At 41.3% G+C, this 19,177-nt stretch overlaps 2 protein-coding genes across 12 annotated transcripts in view; both read left to right on the forward strand.

Moving 5' to 3' along the window:
- The window catches only part of LOC137347622 (centrosome-associated protein 350-like), a 157,807-nt gene extending 152,280 nt beyond the window's left edge, over positions 1-5,527 (forward strand). For all 11 annotated transcript variants that reach the window (XM_068012197.1, XM_068012203.1, XM_068012202.1 and 8 more), the window contains one exon: positions 84-5,527. In XM_068012197.1, coding sequence (XP_067868298.1) covers positions 84-296 — 213 coding nt within the window. In that variant the 3' untranslated portion in view covers positions 297-5,527. The remainder of the gene's footprint in view (positions 1-83) is intronic.
- Positions 5,528-7,641: 2,114 nt separating this feature from the next.
- The window catches only part of qsox2 (quiescin Q6 sulfhydryl oxidase 2), a 97,543-nt gene continuing 86,007 nt past the window's right edge, over positions 7,642-19,177 (forward strand). The window contains exon 1 of the mRNA XM_068012213.1: positions 7,642-7,967. Coding sequence (XP_067868314.1) covers positions 7,697-7,967 — 271 coding nt within the window. The 5' untranslated portion in view covers positions 7,642-7,696. The remainder of the gene's footprint in view (positions 7,968-19,177) is intronic.

The following is a 19,177-nucleotide window of genomic DNA, read 5'->3' on the forward strand; positions in this document are numbered from 1 at the left end:
CAAGCTTCAGAAAGGTGAGGTCGGGCAAAGTAAAAAAAACAAAGTGGCATGTATTCTCAGTCTAACATTGTTCTCGTGTTTAGATTCAAGAGCTACAAGAGGAAGAGAGTCAGTGGGTTGAATATGCTGATGATGAGCTAGCTGTGAAGATGAAGCTGACTGAGGACATCTTTAACATCCTGCTTCATGATACTGTAGATGTCCTCAACACCGTCTGTGACAGGAGACGGGCAGGAAGGAGTCTCACTGCCTCCAGCACACAACAGCTGGAGGCAACGTATCGTTTACAAAATTAAATGCAAACACTGTCAGACCAAGACCTGTTAAAAAGTACCTGCAAAATGTTCGCAACACCATATAATGTGCAGATTTTAATATAAAGTCTAGACAACCCTAAATAAGCAGGTGTACAAACTGAATTCCAATAGAGATAAATTATAACATGGATGTTGAAGACAAGCTTGGTGTCATCTAACCATGAATGTCAGCTGTGGCTCAGTTGGCACTCTTGCCCCTGAGTCAGAAAGTTGTGGGTTCATAGTGCCACTCCAGGGCTTTACAAAGTCTAAGGCTGATACTCTGGTGCAATACTGAGGGAATGCTGCACTGGTTAGAGGTGCTGTTTTTTGGATGAGATGTTAAACTGAGGCCTTGTTTGCTCCACCTCAAGTGGATGTAAAAGATCCCATGGCACAATTCTGAAGACAAGCAGGGGAGTGTCTAGGCCAATATTTATTCCTCAACCAACACCACGAAAAACAGGTTATCTGGTCATTATCACAATGCTGTTTGTGGGAGCTTGCTGTGCACCATCTGGCCCCTGTGTTTCCTATGTTATAACAGTGACTACACTTCAAAAGTACTCATCCCAAGAATGATTTTTTTAAAAGTTCATTAGATAGGACAAAGAAATTTCTACAAACTCTTTACAAAGAGTTGCTGGTCATTAAAACTTTTATCAACTGAAACAGTTACTCAGTATCTATGGGAACTCTACCTCAGTGAAGAGTGAGAACCCTTAAAACTGACAAGAGGGGAGTGAATAGTAATTTGTAAATGGTCTGGGACTTGCTACCACAAGGAGTAGTTGAGACAAATAGCATAGGTGCATTTGGGGGGAAGCTGGATAAACACATGAAGGAGACAGGAATAGGATATGCTGACAGGGTTCGATGAAGTAGGTGGAAGGAGGCTCATGTGAAGCATAAGCACTGTTGGGCCGAATGGCCTGTTTCTGTGCTGTACATCCTATGTAATTCTATGAGTTGAAGGGTTAATGAAGAACAAGAGGAAGCAAGTACACTTTACAGGGAAACTTACAGAAACAGGAAAGGGAGGATGATAGAGATGTAGAAGAGACAGGAGTGCTATAAAGGATTAATTGTAGGGCTGTTTATTAATTAGCCACACAATGGGGTGAGTCGCACTGGGCTTGGCTGACACTCTCAGGGTAATTGTGGCTCACTGAGGCATATTCAGTCAGTAGGATAACAATATAATGTGAATATTGGATATATTCTGTGGAAATGATTATCAAGTGGTTTATTGTTTATGAATCTTGTGCTAATATATATGATGATAGATACTGCAAGGCGAGTGCTGGGTGCTAATTTAATTGAGTTCCTCACTTTATGTGTTCAGCCAGGCTGGTATTTAATGGGTGTCATCTGCACAGCAAGGTTAAGTGACATCCTCTATTTGATTAAATTTAATGCAGAGAAGTGTGAAGTGATTCATTTAAGTAGGAAGAACACGGAGAGACAATATAAAATAAAGGATGAAGGTGGCAGGACAGGCTTAGAAAGCATTTAATAGAGCATACAGCATCCTAGGCTTCATTAATAGGGGCATAGAGTACAAATGCAAGGAAGTTATGTTAAACTTGTGTAGAACACTGGTTCGGCCTCAACTGGAGTATTGTGTCCATTTCTGGGTGCCACACTTCAGGAAAGATGTAAAGACATTGGAGAGAGTGCAGAAAAGGTTCATGAAAATGGTTGCAGGGACGAGGAACTTCAGTTATGTGGATAGATTGGAGAAATTGGGACTTTTTTCCTTGGAGAAGAGAAAGTTGAGAGGAGAGAGAGGAGATTTGATAGTTCAAAATCATGAGGGTCTGGATAGGAAAAAACTGTTCCCATTGGTGGAAGGATCAACAACAAGAGAGTACAAATTTAAGGTAATTGGCAAAAGAAGCAATAGTGACATGAGGAAAAGCAATTTCATGCAGCAGGTGGTTAGAGTCTGGTAAGCATAGCCTGAGAGTGTAGTGGAGGCAGGTTCAATCGAGGCATTCAAGAGGGAATTGGATTGTTATCTGAAGAGGAAAATGTGCACGGCTGCAGGGAGAATGGGCCGAATGGCCTCCTTCTGCTCTGTAACAATTCTGCAATTCTGTTCTCTTAGGGTAGAATGTGCAATCGCTGAAATTGATGTTCAACCACTTCATACTACATTCCTGTGTGCATTATTTTTACACGGGGGTTAACCCAACTAACAATTCTAAGAACATAGAAGATAATTAGTTTGCCATTCTCAAAGGTCAATTGCAAAGAAATTTGGAGCCTAGTAAATATTGTGAATCAACAGCTCATCATTTCAGCATTTGTTTGTATCTCATAGGACAGGAGAAAACTAGCAGTGACAAAGAATATGACATTCTTCTGGTAGCACAGTGCAGCTGTTTTCTTTCCAACTCAACACCTGCACCGAAGCCTGTTTTACTCGGGTTTAGTTGCTTGTTGCATGTTGCATACGACAAGCCAGACATTGCGTATTGTGTACGAAAGACACATTCCCCAGTTGCACAGTTTGAAGAGTGATTTTACATCTTGACAGAATATTTCAAGCTTCTAAAGTTGAGCAATTTTCAAACAGTATTCAAAGTTCAAAAGTTCAGATTTCCTTTTTACTTTTCTCAGTGGTGCGTCTGATTCATTAGTTGAACTGTGGCAGAAATGGTTACCTTGTAGATGTCCTGTATATGTATAAGTCTTAAATGGAAGATTAAAATTGGGCATCTCCCTATACAATATTGATACAGTGGCTGGAGCTAAATGGACAATCCTCCAACTATGTTATGCGTTTGTGTCAGATAAACGCATTATCCGAAGGGCACCCAACCCGTTTTCTCATAATATCATCAATGTTCACAGAAAATTACTTTTTCTTCCCTCTCCCATCCTCTTCTGAGGGTACAGACTTTTAATGGTGTCAACAGCACTCCAGTTTCTTATTGAAGTGGCTACTGTACATATGTAAGCTTGGGGGAGGCTGTTTGACCAAAGTGGAGAAGTAGGGAGCATGCAAATACTGTGTCCCCAACCTCCACACAGGTGCAGAAGTCACAGAGTAAACCATCAAGAGCAGGGACGCTGGCTGTGCTTCATTTGTCTCTCCCCACCTTCCAAACCCAGGGGTGCTGACACTATTTCTGCCATCCCCACTGCTGCTTTGACTAAGATCAGCTAATTAAAGCACATGCCTTCTGGGAATCTTTGACTCAGTATCCCACATCCACCGAGCCAATGGGAAGTCCTTTTCCAGTGATGTCTTTTTCGAGTAAAACAATTTTAAAAACACAAATTGGATGTACCAGCAAATTAAGATTACCATGCAACCTGCAAACCTTTGTAAAACTGGAAAGAAAAGATAATTACAACTGGAACATATATGTAATTATAACTTTAACTGTATATAATTATAACTATAAAAGATAATTATAACTAGTATTTTCAACTGGAATAACGTTTTAAAGAAACTCTCAACCATTGTAGTTATACAGATGTAGATTAGCGACAACATCGCATTGACAAGACAAGAGAATTAGCTGATGCCATGAAAATGAAGGGGTTTATTCTGCATTTGGGCATTGGTGCCTTTCATACAGATTACCCTTTATCATCGTGATGCTGACCTGTGCTAACAGCCTCGGCCCTTTGTCTAGGTTTTCTCAATTTAAAAAAAGAAAACTGACTTTCAACTCACTTAATGATCTTTAATACATAATAGCATTGGCGATCAGAAGGATGAATGATCATGGTGACATCATTTCTGCAGATGATCATCTAGTTAAACAAAAGCTAATATTGTGAAGCAGAAAATCAGGATAATCAGGACTGTAGAAAGAGGTGATTTTTAATATGCTGTACCAGAAGGAAGCACCACAACTTCCCCTCCATATTGTGCTGTGTTGTCATTTCAAATCTCAGTATGGTCACTAAGGTGCATAAGTACTTTCCTGAGAGATTTTATCTTTAATCATAATTTTTTTCCAAGCATGATATTTTTATTTGCCTAAGCATTTCTGTTCATGTCATAATATCACCAGGTATTGGTTTGAGACTGAATCATTCATACTTAGGTATTGCTTTGGGACCAGGACCTGTCAGACTACAGGTATCGTTTTGAGACCAAGACATGGAGCCAGCACTCCTGAGTTATACGACAATTGACTCTGCGTTGATCACTGGCCAGACAAGCAGAGTTCCACATGTTCTTGCTCATTCTTTCTATGCTCCCCAGTGTTCAATGCCACTTACATTTGAAATGCTAATGAATAGCCAACTGTGTGAGCAGCTCATTCAGTAAGATTGAAAAGTTCCCAAGCAATCCATTAGCAGCTCATTTCACATCAGTTGCATTTGTACTGTGGGCAATATGAAACTGAAGTAGTGTGAGTCCTGGAAGTGACATTATATAGCTTGGCAAAAATACAAGACAGCTTCAGTTCAGTGACTTTGCTCCCTTGTTATACTGGGCTATAATTGTTTTATAATGAACTGTCCTTAAAGTCCTATTGGCATCTTCCACTTTCCCAGAGATATGTTATACAGTATTTGTTTTTCCCTAATTTGTTCTTGAAATGACCTATCCGGTTGCTTAAAATTGACCATGATAAGGTCCTGGCCTCCTCTTTTCCCATCCTCGTGATCAGCCAATGGAAAATACTAGGATGAGAGGCAAGATATTGTATTACTCACTCTTACACACTGAGCTCAACCTTTCCTTGGTGCTGATCATTTGGGGAAAGCCTTGTTACAGAGGTTAGTCAAGATTGGGCTCAATATTGGGTTTTCTGAGAATTTGCTGTGTCCCCTTCAGCTTCCTATAGCATTTTGCTGCAAAAACTCACAGGAATACCAAAGATAGCTTTCAGTTATTTTACTTCAGTGCAAACTAAATGTTCATTTAAAATATAATCAAGATTATATGTATACATTTTTAACCATGAGTTTCTGTCATTTGGTTCATTGAGCTTCTCTCTGTTTTGTGATTCTACAAAAATGATTTGTAGTGATTTTGAGACATGGAAGAAGATGCTTTTCTGTTTTGTTTGATTTTTGTTATTCTGTTTGTGTTCAAGTTTGTCCTTTTTATAATAGATTTGTACTGGAATATCTCATTGCTGAATAATGAAGCAGTTAATTTATTCTGAAATATTTTAATGAGTTACTAAAATACCCAAATCATAGCTACATAATTGTTGTAAATATTGAAACCCAAGAAAGCTATTTTATTTAATATATTTCCGTTATAAAGTTTTCATTACAGTTTATAAACCATTATTGTATTTTCATAAGAAATAAAGTTTGCAGTGCTTTACTAAATGGTTGAAAATAATTTTATGCTTAATTGTTCTGTATGGGATGAAAATTTGTTACTTTCATAAAAATAATTCTTTTCACAGTGTATGGTGAATCCACTAACAAAGGGATGTTGCTTCCCCCTCTTAAATCATCTCAAACTTAATTTGATCTTACTGAATGAGTTTGGATCTGGGGAACAAAGAGAAATATGTATAGCACTTTTTTATGTTCTCTGCACTGCCAACCTATTTGGTTGAATCTGTAAACAAGATCTGTATATCTACTGGTATCTCTCTGTCATTTCCTGTTGATACATTTCATGTGCCAGTGCAACTGGTCAAATAGCCTTGAAAAAACGTTTTGGTGTTGGGGGAAATAGTGAATTTTCACTCCAGTGACATCATGCCCTTGAGACCCCCACTGGAAAGTGCATACATATGGATAGTGGGTAAGGACAAGATGAGGATCAGTTGCAAGGCCCACTGTAGCATAATAAACTATACAGACTCACACATAAAGAATAGTCAATCAGACCAGTGCCCTGGCAGGACCAGGCTGGGGTGGGGAGGGAATAAAAAGTGAAGCAAATTTTTTAGGGGACTAGAAATCCTATTTAAATGTTGCCATTCTCTTTTAAATAATGGAATCGTACAACACAGGAGGAGGCCATTTGTTCCATCATGCCTGTGCTGGCTATTTGAAAGAGATCTCCAATTAGTCCCCTGCTCTTTCCCCATAGCCTTGCAATTGTTCTTTCTTTTCATGTATTTAGCCAATTTCCTTTCAAAAGTCACCCCTTCCATCACTCCTTAAAGCAGGATTTTCCAGATCATAACAACATGCTACATAAAAAAAACTTGTCATAAAGTCATAGAGTGGTTACAGCACAGAAGGAGGCCATTTGGCCCATTCTATCCATGTTGGCTGTCTGCAGAGTAATTCAGCTAGTCCCACTCCCCGCCTTTTCCCCACAGCACTGTAAATTTTTTCTCTTTAGATAATTATCCAATTCCTTTTTGAAAGCCACAATTGAATCGCCTCCACCACACTCCCAGACAGTGCATTCCAGATCCTAACCACTCACTGTTTAAAAATGTTTTTCCTCATGTAGCCTCTGGTTCTTTTGCCAATCACATTAAAATAGAGTCCTCTGTTCTTGACCCTTCCACCAACGGGAACAGTTTCTCTCTATCTACTCTGTCCAGACCCCTCATAATTTTGAACACCTCTATCAAATCTCCTCTTAATCCTCGCTTTTCAGAGAAGAGCATCCCCAGCTTCTCCAATCTAGCCATGTAACTGTAGTCTCTCATCCCTGGAATCATTCTTGTAAGTCTTTTCTGCACCTCTCTAATGCTTTCACTTCCTTCCTAAAGCATGGTGCCCAGAATTGGACAGAATACTCCAGTTGAGGCTGTATCAGTGTTTATAAAGGTTCACCATAACTTCCTTGTCTATGCCTCTATTTATAAAGTCCAAGATCCCATATGCTTTATTAACTGCTTTCTTAATGTGTCCTGCCACCTTCAAAGATTTGTCCACATTTACCCGCATGTCCCTATGCTCCTGCGCCCCATTTAGAATAGTATTCTTTATTTTGTATTGGCTTTCCCCGTTCTTCCTACCAAAATGTATCACCACATTACACTGCATTAAATTTCATCAGCCATGTATCTGCCTATTCCACCACCCTGTTTATGCCCTCTTGAAGTCTATCACTAGCCTCCTCACAGAACACAATACTTCCAAGTTTTGTGTCATCTGCAAATTTTGAAATTGTGCCCTGCACACCCAAATCTAGGCCATTTATATAGAGCAAGTAAAACAAGAAAAACTTCTCATCTCAGTGTAAACGTGGCCAAAACTCTTTAAATGTGGCTATGCCCTTTGATTATGTAGTCATGTCCCTTTAAATGTGGCCATGCCCCCTTTACACTTATGGAGTGGAATGTCGCAGATTTATGAATGAGCAACTGTAGCGAGAGATAGCGGTTGCTTGGTGACAGCGAAGCGCCCCGCCCCCTGGGCCGACGTCACGCGGGGGTGGGGGGGGTGAGAGGTGAAGCCGCTCGAGCGCTGCCGGCCGTTGCCGACTTTGGGTTTGAAAGATGGCGCCGTGCGGCCGGGGGAAGCGCCTGAGCCGCCGCGCTCTGGTGGCCCTGACTGCCGCCGTTACTTTCCTGGTGCAGTTGCTGCGCCAGGGCCACGCCGCCCGGCTGTACAGTAGCCAGGAACCGGTGGCCATCCTGGAGGCGGAGGGGGCCAAGGGTTTGCTGAGGAACTCGTCGTCCGCCTGGGTTGTGGAGTTCTACTCGTCCTGGTGCGGCCACTGTGTGAGCTACGCGCCCACCTGGAAGGCGCTGGCCAGGGACGTGAAAGGTGAGGCCCGAGACCCGGGTGGGGAGAGGGGCGGTGGGATTTGGGGGACTTGGGGATGGGGGCCCCCATTTCATTTTCATTGCATTTGCAGTGCGTTGCATTTTACATAACATTTGCTTTTGCATTTACATTTGGCAGCAGCAATTTCTTCAGTGTAGTTGCTGAAGTGCTGTTGTACGTGGCTGAATGCCAGCCGGCAGAAGGTGGTTTAGTGCTAAAATATTTCCCGTTACTACTGCCAAGTTTCCCGATGCTTGCTGTGTGTGTTGCTAAATTAACATAACAAAGGAGCAATGCCACGGCAAGCATCGGGAAACGTTAACTCTGCTTCTCTTTCCACAGATGCTGCCAGACCTGCTGAGTGATTCCAGCATTTCTTGTTTTTGTTTCAGATTTCCAGCATCCGCAGTATTTTGCTTTTAGTTAACTATCTTTATTGTTTTGCCTTATCTCGTTTATTACCATGCTGAGGTTTGGTTTCTGTAGACGTGCAAGCGATTTATTTCAGTACGCTGTAGTAGGTATTTTGCAGTTAAACTTTTTTTACTTTCTAAACAAGCTTGGCATTTGTAAACTTCATGGTTCTGGTCTTTTTTTTTAAAGCCTCGTCTTGACGAACATATGAATTAGGAGGAGTTGGCCCCTCGAGCCTGTTCTGCCATTCCACAAGTTCATGGCTAATCTGATTGTCACCTCCACATTCCTGCCTACCTCTGATAACTTTCACCCCCTTACTTATCAAGAATCTATCTAACTGTCTTAAAAATATTCAAAGACTCTGCTTCCACTGCCTTTTGAGGAAAAGAGTTCCAAAGACTCATGATCCTCTGAGAAAAAAAATTCTCCTCATCTGTCTTAAATGGGTGACCCCTTATTTTAAACAGTGACCCCTAGTTTGAGATTCTCCCATCAGAGGAAACATCCTTTGCACATCCACCCTGTTAAGACCCCTCAGGATCTTACATGTTTCAATCAAGTTGTCTCTTACTCTTCTAACCTCCAGCAGATACAAGCTTAGCTTGTCCAACCTTGCTTCACAAGACAACCCATCCATTCCAGGTATTAGTCTAGTAAACCTTCTCTGAACTGCCTCCGATGCATTTACACCCTTCCTTAAATAAGGAGACCAGTACTCCAGATGTGGTCACCAATGCCCTGTATAGCTGAAGCATAACCTCCCTACTTTTATATTTAATTCCCCTCGCAATAAAGTTAACATTCTATAAGCTTTCCTAATTACTTGCTGTACCTACATTCTAACCTTTTGCAATTCATTCACTAGGACATCCAGATCCCTCCGCATCTCAAAGCTCTGCAATCTCTCACCATTTAGATAATTGGCTTTTTTATTCTTCCTGCCAAAATGGACAAGTTCATATTTTCCCACATTATAGGCCATTTGCTGGATCTTTGCCCACTCACTTAACCTGTCTATATCCCTTTGTAGTCACCTTATGTCGTCTTCACACTTGCTTTCCTACTTATGGATGTTTTGCAGTACGCTGTTTGTGAAGCAAAAGATACCTTGGCTTGGATGAGTTGTAATTTCTTCCAGCTAAACTTAATGGAGACCAAAACCACCTTTTTCAGCTCCCACCACAAGCTCCATACCCTCACCATGACACCAACCCCGTCCATGACCACTGTCTGATGCTGAACCAGGCTGTTCACAAAGACAGCCGATATCAGCACCCAGCGCATCACTAGCTTTTGCCCCCACCTCAGCCCATCTTTAACTCAGCCATGGCTCATCCAATGGCACACCCCTCTGAGGCAGAAGTTTCTGGGTTCAAGCCCCACTGCAGGATTTGAGCACAAACATCAAGGCTGATCCTCCAGTGCAGTACTGAGTAAGTGCTGCACCGTCAGAGGTGCCGTCTTTCGATTGAGATGTTAAACCGATGCCCCATCTGCTCTCAAGTGGACATTAAGGATCCCATGGCATAATTTGGAGAAGAGCAGGGGAGTTATCCCTGGTGTCCTGGCCAATATTTATCCCTTAATCAACATAACAAAAGCAGATTATCTGGTCATTGTCATGTTGTTGTTTGTGGAAACTTAATGTATGCAAATTGGCTGCTATGTTTCTCACATCAAACGCAACTACACTTCAAAAGTACTTCTTTGGCTGTAATGTGCTTTGGGATGTCTGGTTGTCAAAGGCACCATATAAATGCAAGTCTTTTAACTCTCATTCATGCCTTTATCACCTCTAGATTCAGTCCATCTCCCATACTCTGTAAGCTTCAGCTCATCCAAAACTCTGCTTGTATCTTATCCTGCACAAAGTCCCACTCGCCCATCACCCTTGTCCTTGCTGATCTATACTGGCTCCTGGTTCCTGAATGCCTCAAGTTTAAACTTCTTATCCTTGTGTTTAATCCCTTCATGGCTTTGCCCCTCCCTGTTTCTGGAACCTTCTGCAGCCCTACTTACCCTCACACCCACCTTCAATTAATCTGGCATGTTATGCATCCTCCCCTCCCTACTTCCCACCAGCAGTAATCTTGTCCTCAGTCATCTCGACCCTTCATCTGGAATTCTCTCCTTAAACTCCTCCCTCTTCCTTTAAGGCTGTCCTCTAAACCTACCTCTTTGACCAAGCTTTTGGGCTCTTATATCTTTGTGAAACATCTTGATGTATTTCTGCATTTTAAGCCATTATAGAAATGCAACCTATTGCATGGCGATAGTAAATTTGATTTAGAATGAAAATGGAATCACCTGACCGATCTGCTTTTTAAAAAAAAATACATACACTAAGACGTATGAAACTCTAGAATTGCAGCTAACTTTATAACAGCAGTCTACCCTTTTAACAAAAACAGCCTTACTCCTGTGATAGGAATGTAGTCAGGTTTGAGCTAACTTTCCTTCAATTAGATAATTTATATAGTTCCACATTTTCACTGCTTGAGGTTGGTTGTTTGTAACTTGCACAATGATTTAATTGACAGGTCTGCTGAGAGTTGTATAGCTTCAGAACTTAAATAGGGGAGACAGTTAGCAGAACATGGAGCATCTTCTGGTGCCTCCCAGATTTGGTAATTATCAATGTTTAGTTTACAGATTGCAGGAATATTGTATTGTTTGTAGAATCTCTTGCACAATAGATGTTTTGTACTTTATTTAGTATGAGTTATTACTGTGGAATCTGTTTAACCTGACCTCGAACGTAGTTGTGTGGGGTGTTTCATTGAAGATCTCAAAAACAAAAAGTAAGCTGATACTTCGACAATGTTGGCTGAACATGCAGCAGAAAGTTTTATGCTCTGCAAATGTAAACTTTTTCTATTTTCTAAATTTGTTTGTGGGATGAGGGCTTCGCTGGCTAGGCCAGCATTTATTGCCCATCCCTCATTGCCCTTGAGAAGTTGGAGGTGAGCTGCCGCCTTGAACTGCTGCAGTCCTTGGGTGTAGGTACACCTACAGTGCTGTTAGGAAGGGAGTTCCAGGATTTTGACCCAGCGACAGTGAAGGAACGGCGATGCTGTGTTGCTTGGAGGAGCTCTTGCAGGTGGTGATGTTCCCATGCATCTGCTACTCTTGTCCTTCTGGGTGGTAGAGGTTGCGGGTTTGGAAGGAGCCTTGGTGAATTGATGCAGTGCATCTTGTAGATGATACTTTTGCCACTGTGGTGAAGGGAGAGCAAATGTTGAATATGGTAAATGGGGTGCCAATCAAGCGGGCTGCTCTGGTGTTGAGTTACTTGAGTGTTGCAGCTGCATCCATCCAGGCAAGTGGGAAGTATTCCATCACACTCCTGACTTGTGCCTTGAGGATGGTGGACAGGCATTGGGGAGTCAGGAGATGAGTTACTCGCCAGAGAATTCCCAGCCTCTGACCTGCTCTTGTAGCCACATTTATGTGGGTCCAGTTCAGTTTCTGGTCAATGGTAACCCCCAGATGTTTATAGTGGGGGATTCAGCGATGGTAATGCCATTGAGCGTCAAGGGGAGATGGTTAGTTTCTCTCTTGTTTGAGATGGTCATTGCCTGGCACTTGTGTAGCGCATATGTTATTGCCACTTATCAGCCCAAGCCTGGATGTTGTCCAGGTCTTGCTGCATGTGGACACTGGCTGCTTTAGTATCTAAGGAGTCGCGAATTGTGCTGAACATTGTGCAATCATCAGCAAACATCCCCACTTCTGACCTTCTGATGGAGGGAAGGTCATTTATGAAGCAGCTGAAGATGTTTGGGCCTGGGACACTACCCTGAGGAACTCTTGTCGTGGTGTCCTGGCACTGAGATGATAGACCTCCAACAGCTGCAACCATCATCCTTTGTGCTAGGTATGACTCCAACCAGCAAAAGGTTTTCCCCCGATTCCCATTGACTTGTTTTGCTAGGGCTCGTTGATACCATACTCGGTCAAATGCTGCCTTGATGCCAAGGGCAGTGATATAAATTATAGAGAATTAATGCAACATTAAGTCCTCTGACTGCCTCACTCTCAAATCTGAGCTGGTGCATTCCAGTCATTTGGTAAGGTTCGGTTTTACTGACCACTTATCTCTGTAACTGCACAGCCTTCGTGACTAGTTCCTGCGTACACCTGCTCGAAGAGCCTTAGAAATAGTGGATGATTTTTGAACCAGAAAATCACCTCATGTCTAGAGTTGAGCTCTTTTGTCCATGTTTGATCCAAGGCAGTAATCAGGTCAGGAGCTGAGTGGCCCTGACAACCCAAACTGAGCACAAGTGAGCAGATTATTGCTGAGCAAGTGCCACTTGAATAGCACTGTCGATGACCCCTTCCATCTCTTTGATCGTGAGTAGACTGATGGGGCATTAGTTGGCCAGGTTGGATTTGTCCTGCTTTTTATGTACAGAACATATTTGGGCAGTTTTCCACATAGCTTGGTAGATGCCATCATTGCTCCATATCCCTTGAAATCCTTGCCAAACAAAACTTTTCTGATGTTGGTCTTGAAAAAAAAATTGACCCAATATTCACAGCCGTTTTGAAGGAGAAAATTCCAGATTTCCATTACTCTTTCCATGAAAACTTCTTCCTAATTTCTATCCTAAATGGCCTAGTTATACCCCTTTGCTGTGGCTCTCCCACTAGAGGAAATGGCTTCTACCCTATTGAATTCTGTTAAAACAAGTATTAGATCAACCGGCAACCTTATGGGACTACGATCCAAGTTTATGCAACCTGTGTTGCAGGTGAGGACAGCATTGACTGGGCTGTGATGCTTCCTAAAGTCAAATAGCACGCACCTTGCCTATGACCACATCACAAATGAGAAAGGGAATAGAGGGCTATTGGCCAGTGAAACTGTACCACAACACAAGACTTCCACTTTAAAAGGAAAAAAACGCATTTATGTAAGACCTTTCACATCCCAAGCCACATTACAGCCAATTAATATTGTAGTTACTATTGCTCTTTTGTTTGAAGGTACATGGAGAATAAATTTACAGCAAGAAACTGCCCAGGGCAAATTAGTGGGTAATCTGATTCAAGTAGCTTAATCTGCCAAAGGGAAATTTTTAAGTGTTTGTTCTTGAAACATGGGGATGAGATTACGATTGCAGCTTTAAAACTACTCCAGGAAATTTTTCATAATGTCAGATTCTGGGACTGGCTTCATTCAGTTTTTTATCAGCATTTTCCTGACACGGGCATTGTGAAGAATGATGGATAATATGTTTAGTGTTTGGTACACAATGCCCAAATTGAGGGATTATTGCTAACCTGTTGTAAAATGAGGCTTGCAAGAAATGCAGCCAGTTTAGTAACTTAGATGTAAGCTATCTTTGTTTTGTATAAAGATTACCAACTTGACTTACCAAGCTTCTGATCTTGACCAGAACTTAACCAGACCAGCCACACACTATCTGGCTACAAGAGCAGGTCAGAGGCTGGGTATTCTGCAATGAGTGACTTGCCTCCTGACTCCCTAAAGCCTTACCACCATCTATCAAGTCACATTTGGGATGGAATCCTCTCCACTTGCCTGGATAAATGCAGCTCCAATAACACTCAAGAAGTCTAACACCATCCAGGACAAAGCAGCCCATTTTATTGGTGCTCCTGCTACCACTGATGCTCCGTGGCTGCAGCATGTACTATCTACAAGATGCACTGCAGCAACTTGCCAAAACTACTTCGATAGCACTCCAAACATCTGACTTCTGTCACCTAGAAGGACAAGGGCAGCAAGTGTATGGGAACACCATCACCTGCAAGTTCCCCTCCAAGCGCCGCACACCATCCTGATTTGGAAATATCTCGTCACCGAGTCAAAATCCTGAAACTCCGTACCTATCGATACAAGTTCCCTTGTTACAAACAGCACCTGTGAATATTGGGATTGAAACACCTGCTCATGTCATTGTACAACATCGCTTAAAACCTCAAGGTTATAGCGATCAATGAAATGCAGATCGTTTTTCTTGTCCATATATAATCGGTGTCTGCGTGGAACTTATTTCAAAGGAACAAAACAATTACTACAGTTTATAATGATTAGTACTTTGGATTCCCACCCCCACCCATCCCCCCTCGATCTTTCCCATTTCTCTTCCCTATTTACTGTGGAGCAGATTGAGCAACTACCTGGAACTCCTCAGTTGCATCAGTCATGACATTGCATACTCAGTTACTGCAGAGCTATAGGTAGAACCACGTCAGCCTTGATGCCATGGAATATATTGGCAGGCTAAGTGTCCAATACAAATGTACTGTTGTGCTTTATGCCCAAGCCCCAGAAATGTTGCCAACCACAACTTCAAAAGAGCAGAGATAAATGTGACATTTTCCACTTCCAAAACTCTCCATATCCTCATCCCTGTGAGTGAGATTTCCCCAAATAAGCAGTGTCAAGGTTGGGTTGAAACTGTCCAAACTCATTCGGCAAAGGGCTCTTGTATGTCCATTTGTAGAGCCCAGCTTTGCATCTGTTAATATTTCTTGGGATTTTCCCATCCTCTCAAAAGGTATTTGCAAGTAACTTGAGAATTTGTGCATTTAAGAACAGTTACGGAGATAGTTACTGTGCGCTGGTACCACCTGTTGAGTTCAAGATGAACCTTGGCCTTGTAATTTTGCTGTTAGCTGGTTAAGTGCTCAGCAAGTATCCTCTATAACACTGGTCGTGCTGTTCGGTTTATGAGCCTGTGCTAATGAGGGATCACATTTCTGGGACTTTATTCTCATATACTCTGTTACTGAAATCAAATTTTAATGATCATACATTGCCAATGCTGCAGAAAATTGCATACCAGTGAAGAGACATTAGTTTGATAACCTAACATCCTGTCATTTTCTCCTGCGCTCTCACGCCAGTAAAGGTATCAGCATTTGATAGTTCAAAAGCTACAGATCTCAAATGAAAAGCTGAAAATTTGAAACTGCACTATGGCATCCAATGCCGATGAATTTTGGATGGCCCAACCTAAAATGTTGCCTGTATCTTTGTCCTTTTTAGATGACTGACTCTATTTCCAGCATTCTGCTTTAAATTTTCATTTTATTTTAAAATGGTTACTTTCTGTATACCTACAATTTCTGATTTTTAAAAATGAGAATTTTATGATCTAAAATTAGTAGCTGTGAATATGCTTTTAAAAAAAATACTAATGGGAGGTAAATAATGGGCAGTGGTTTTGCATGAACTTTTTTTTGTCAAACCAGCTTATCGTTTCACCCATGGGTTTTTACAGGAGCATTAATTTTATTGCTGATACTGAATTCCATAACTTGCATTTTGCCTGGTCATTATTCAATGAAAAATTTAACATGCAAGCAGTACAAGTTTTGTACTGATTTCAGCAGATGTGACAGCATTTGTGTACTTTGAACTCAGTTTATCTGCACTTGTCAAAGTTTCACTGTGTACTGTGGTATTTGCGCACTATAGTGGGCTGCAATCAAAACTTTGGAAGTATAGTACACTTAGTTAAAATACTTTCATATTTTGATATGGAGAAATGTTCAAATGTGGTGAATTGAAGGCCTTTTTAATTTTTCTGAAAAATAATGTGCTTATTGAAATAAACTTGGTCACTTAACTCAGACAGGGAAGCACCTTTTTAAGCAAGTCTCGAGCATTTACATATGAACATATGAATTAGGAGCAGGAGTAGGCCACTCAACCCCTCGAGCCTGCTCCGCCATTCAATAAGTTCATGGCTGAACTGATTACTCCACATTTCCACCTACCCCTGAAAACTTTCACCCCCTTGCTTATCAAGAATCTATCTACCTCTGTCTTAAACGTATTCAAAGACTCTGCTTCCACTGCCTTTTGAGGAAGAGAGTTCCAAAGAGACTCGACCCTCAGAGAAAAAATTTCTCCTCATCTATGTCTTAAATGGGCGACCCCTTATTTTTAAACAGTGACCCCTAGTTCGAGATTCTCTCACAAGGGGAAACATCCTTTCCACATCCACCCTGTCAAGACTCCTCAGGATGTTGTGTTTCAATCAATTCGTCTCTTACTCTTCTAAATTCCAGTGGATACAAGCCTAGCCTGTTCAAACTTTCCTCGTAAGACAGGCCACCCATTCCAGGTATTAGTCAAGTAAAACTTCTTTGTACTGCCTCCAATGCATTTACATCCTTCCTTAAATAAGGAAACTAGTACTGTACACAGTACTCCAGATGTGGACTCACCCATGCCATGTACAGCTGAAGCATAACCTCCCTAAATTTGTATTCAATTCCCCTTGTGATAAACGATAACATTCTATCAGCTTTCCTAATTATGTGCTGTACTTGCATACTAAACTTTTGTGAATCATGCACTGGGACACCCAGATCGCTCTGCATCTTAGCTCTGCACTCTCTCACCATTTGGATAATGTGCTATTTTTTATTCTTCCTGCCAAAGTGGACAATTTCCCAGGTCTTTGCCCACTCACTTAACCTATCTAAATCTCTTTGTAGCCCCCTTCTGTCCTTTTCGCAAGTTACTTTCCTACCTATCTTTGTGTCATTAGCAAATTTAGCAACCATACCTTCGGTCCCTTCATCTAAGTCATTTATGTAAATTGTAAAAAAAATTGAGATCCCTGTGGCACACCACTCGTTAAATCTTGCCAACCAGAAAATAACTCATTTATGCCTACTGTTTCCTGTTAGCTAACCTATCCATGCCAATATGTTAACCGCACACCATGACCTTTTCTTTTCTGCAATAACCTTTGATGTGGCACCTTATCAAATGTCTTCTGGAAATCTAAGTACAATACATCCACCAGTTCCCCTTTATCCACAGCACGTATAATTCCCTCAAAGAACTCCAATAAATTGGTTAAACATGATTTCCCTTTCACAAAACCATGTTGACTCTGCCTGATTACCTTGAATTTTTCTAAATGCCCTGCTATAACATCTTTAGCTTCTAACATTTTCCCTGAGACAGATATTGAGCTAACTGGCCTGTAGTTTCCTGCTTTCTGTTTCCCTCCCTTTTTGAATAAAGGAGTTACATTTGCTATTTTCCAATTTAATGGAACCTTCCTCGAATCTAGGGAATTTTGGAAAATTAAAACTAACGCATCAACTATCTCAGTAGCCAGTTCTTTTAACATCCTAGGATGATGTCCATCAGGACCCGGGGACTTGTCAGCCTGCAGCTCCAACAATTTGTTCTGTACCACTTCCCTGGTGATTGTAATTTTTTTGTTCCTCCTTCCCTTCCATTTCCTGACTTGCAGCTAATACTGGGATGTCACTTGTATCCTCAGTAGTGAAGACTGATGCAAAATATCTGTTCAATTCATCTGCCATCTCCTTATTATCCATTATTAATTCCCCAGACTCATTTTCTATAGGATCAAGCTCACTTTAACTCTTTATAAAAAATAAATCTATAGAAACTCTTACTATCTGTCTTTATGTTTCTAGCTAGCTTTCTCTCATACTCTAATTTTACCTTCCTTATCAATCTTTTAGTCCTTCTTTGCTGTTTTTTATATTCTGTCCAATCTTCTGACCTGCCTCCCATCTTTGCACAATTATAGGCTTTTTCTTTAAGTTTGATGCTATCTTTTAACTGTTTTAGTTAACCACAGACGGCGGGTCCCACCCTTGGAATTTTTCTTTCTCGTTGAAATGTATCTATGGCTTTTGTTTTAGATTCCTCGCTGCTTTTTAAATTTGTTCAGTAAGCTTTAGTACTTTGTTAATCTGGCTTTTATTGGTACTTGAGAGAGCTTATGTTTTGTATCCATTCACTCTTCCTCCTCCTTTCTCTCCCCTTATCCTGTTCTCTTTTACCCCAAAAAACAACCCCCCCCCCCCCCCCCCCCCCCCAAAATAAAAGAACTCAGTTTCCAGTTAGGAGTGGCTAGAATTCGAAATCAATCTCAGCTGCTGCTCATAGAAACAAGGATTTATTATGGCTCCGGCTCACATTGTTGGGAGATGCCCTATTTCTATTGCCATGACAGTCCCCCTATTCTGCACTTGTGGATACAGACAGGTGGAAGCAGGCGGCTGCTGGGGAGGCGGTTTCCCTGAAGCCAAGCTTTTCATTCCATTGCATTCATGCAGAGATTGTTGCCCCTTTTGTTTTCAATGTGAATTGCTGTCCATCTGCCACTGAACGCTTATAATTGGGGCTGATGCCTGTCTTGAGTCACTGGACTATGATGCACAGGGCAATATGTTTGCCTCTTGAATGCTTAAAATCGATATTGTACAGCAGAGACTGTTAACAAGAAGCTGCTTCATTCCTGCATTATATTGGCTCCAGGGTTCAATTTCAGAAAGTTTGCATAGTTCTGCCTGCATGCATCTATTTTGGCACAGTCATTTGATGCCTTGATATGCACTTTAAAAGTCATGTTTTAATATGTAAAATTACACATTTGGAAGAATATCCAGACTCCTTTTACATCTAGATTTGTTTCTTTATAACTACTGAACTACTTTTTCTAAAATAGGTCATCAAATTGCACAGACTAGTTGCTGAATGTTAGTTCCAAGTGGATTAGTGACCTAGAGGTAAAAATAACCACAACAATTGGAAAAAGTTGGTTTGGCAAACACCTTGTATCAGGTACTGCTTTGAGGTTACATGACATACTTGCTATTAGTCAATATATAGCACATGCTATGGACATGAGAGCAGTTTGGAGATTGATTACCTTGCAGCTGGCAGATAAGGTGACCTTATTTGAATACACTTCCCTGGGGACATTCTACTAGACAGGGAGTGAGTTTTAGAACACACAAAGCTGGTATTGTAC

The sequence above is a fragment of the Heterodontus francisci genome, chromosome 32, assembly GCF_036365525.1.
Source record: "Heterodontus francisci isolate sHetFra1 chromosome 32, sHetFra1.hap1, whole genome shotgun sequence".
In the NCBI taxonomy this organism is placed as follows: Eukaryota; Metazoa; Chordata; class Chondrichthyes; order Heterodontiformes; family Heterodontidae; genus Heterodontus; species Heterodontus francisci.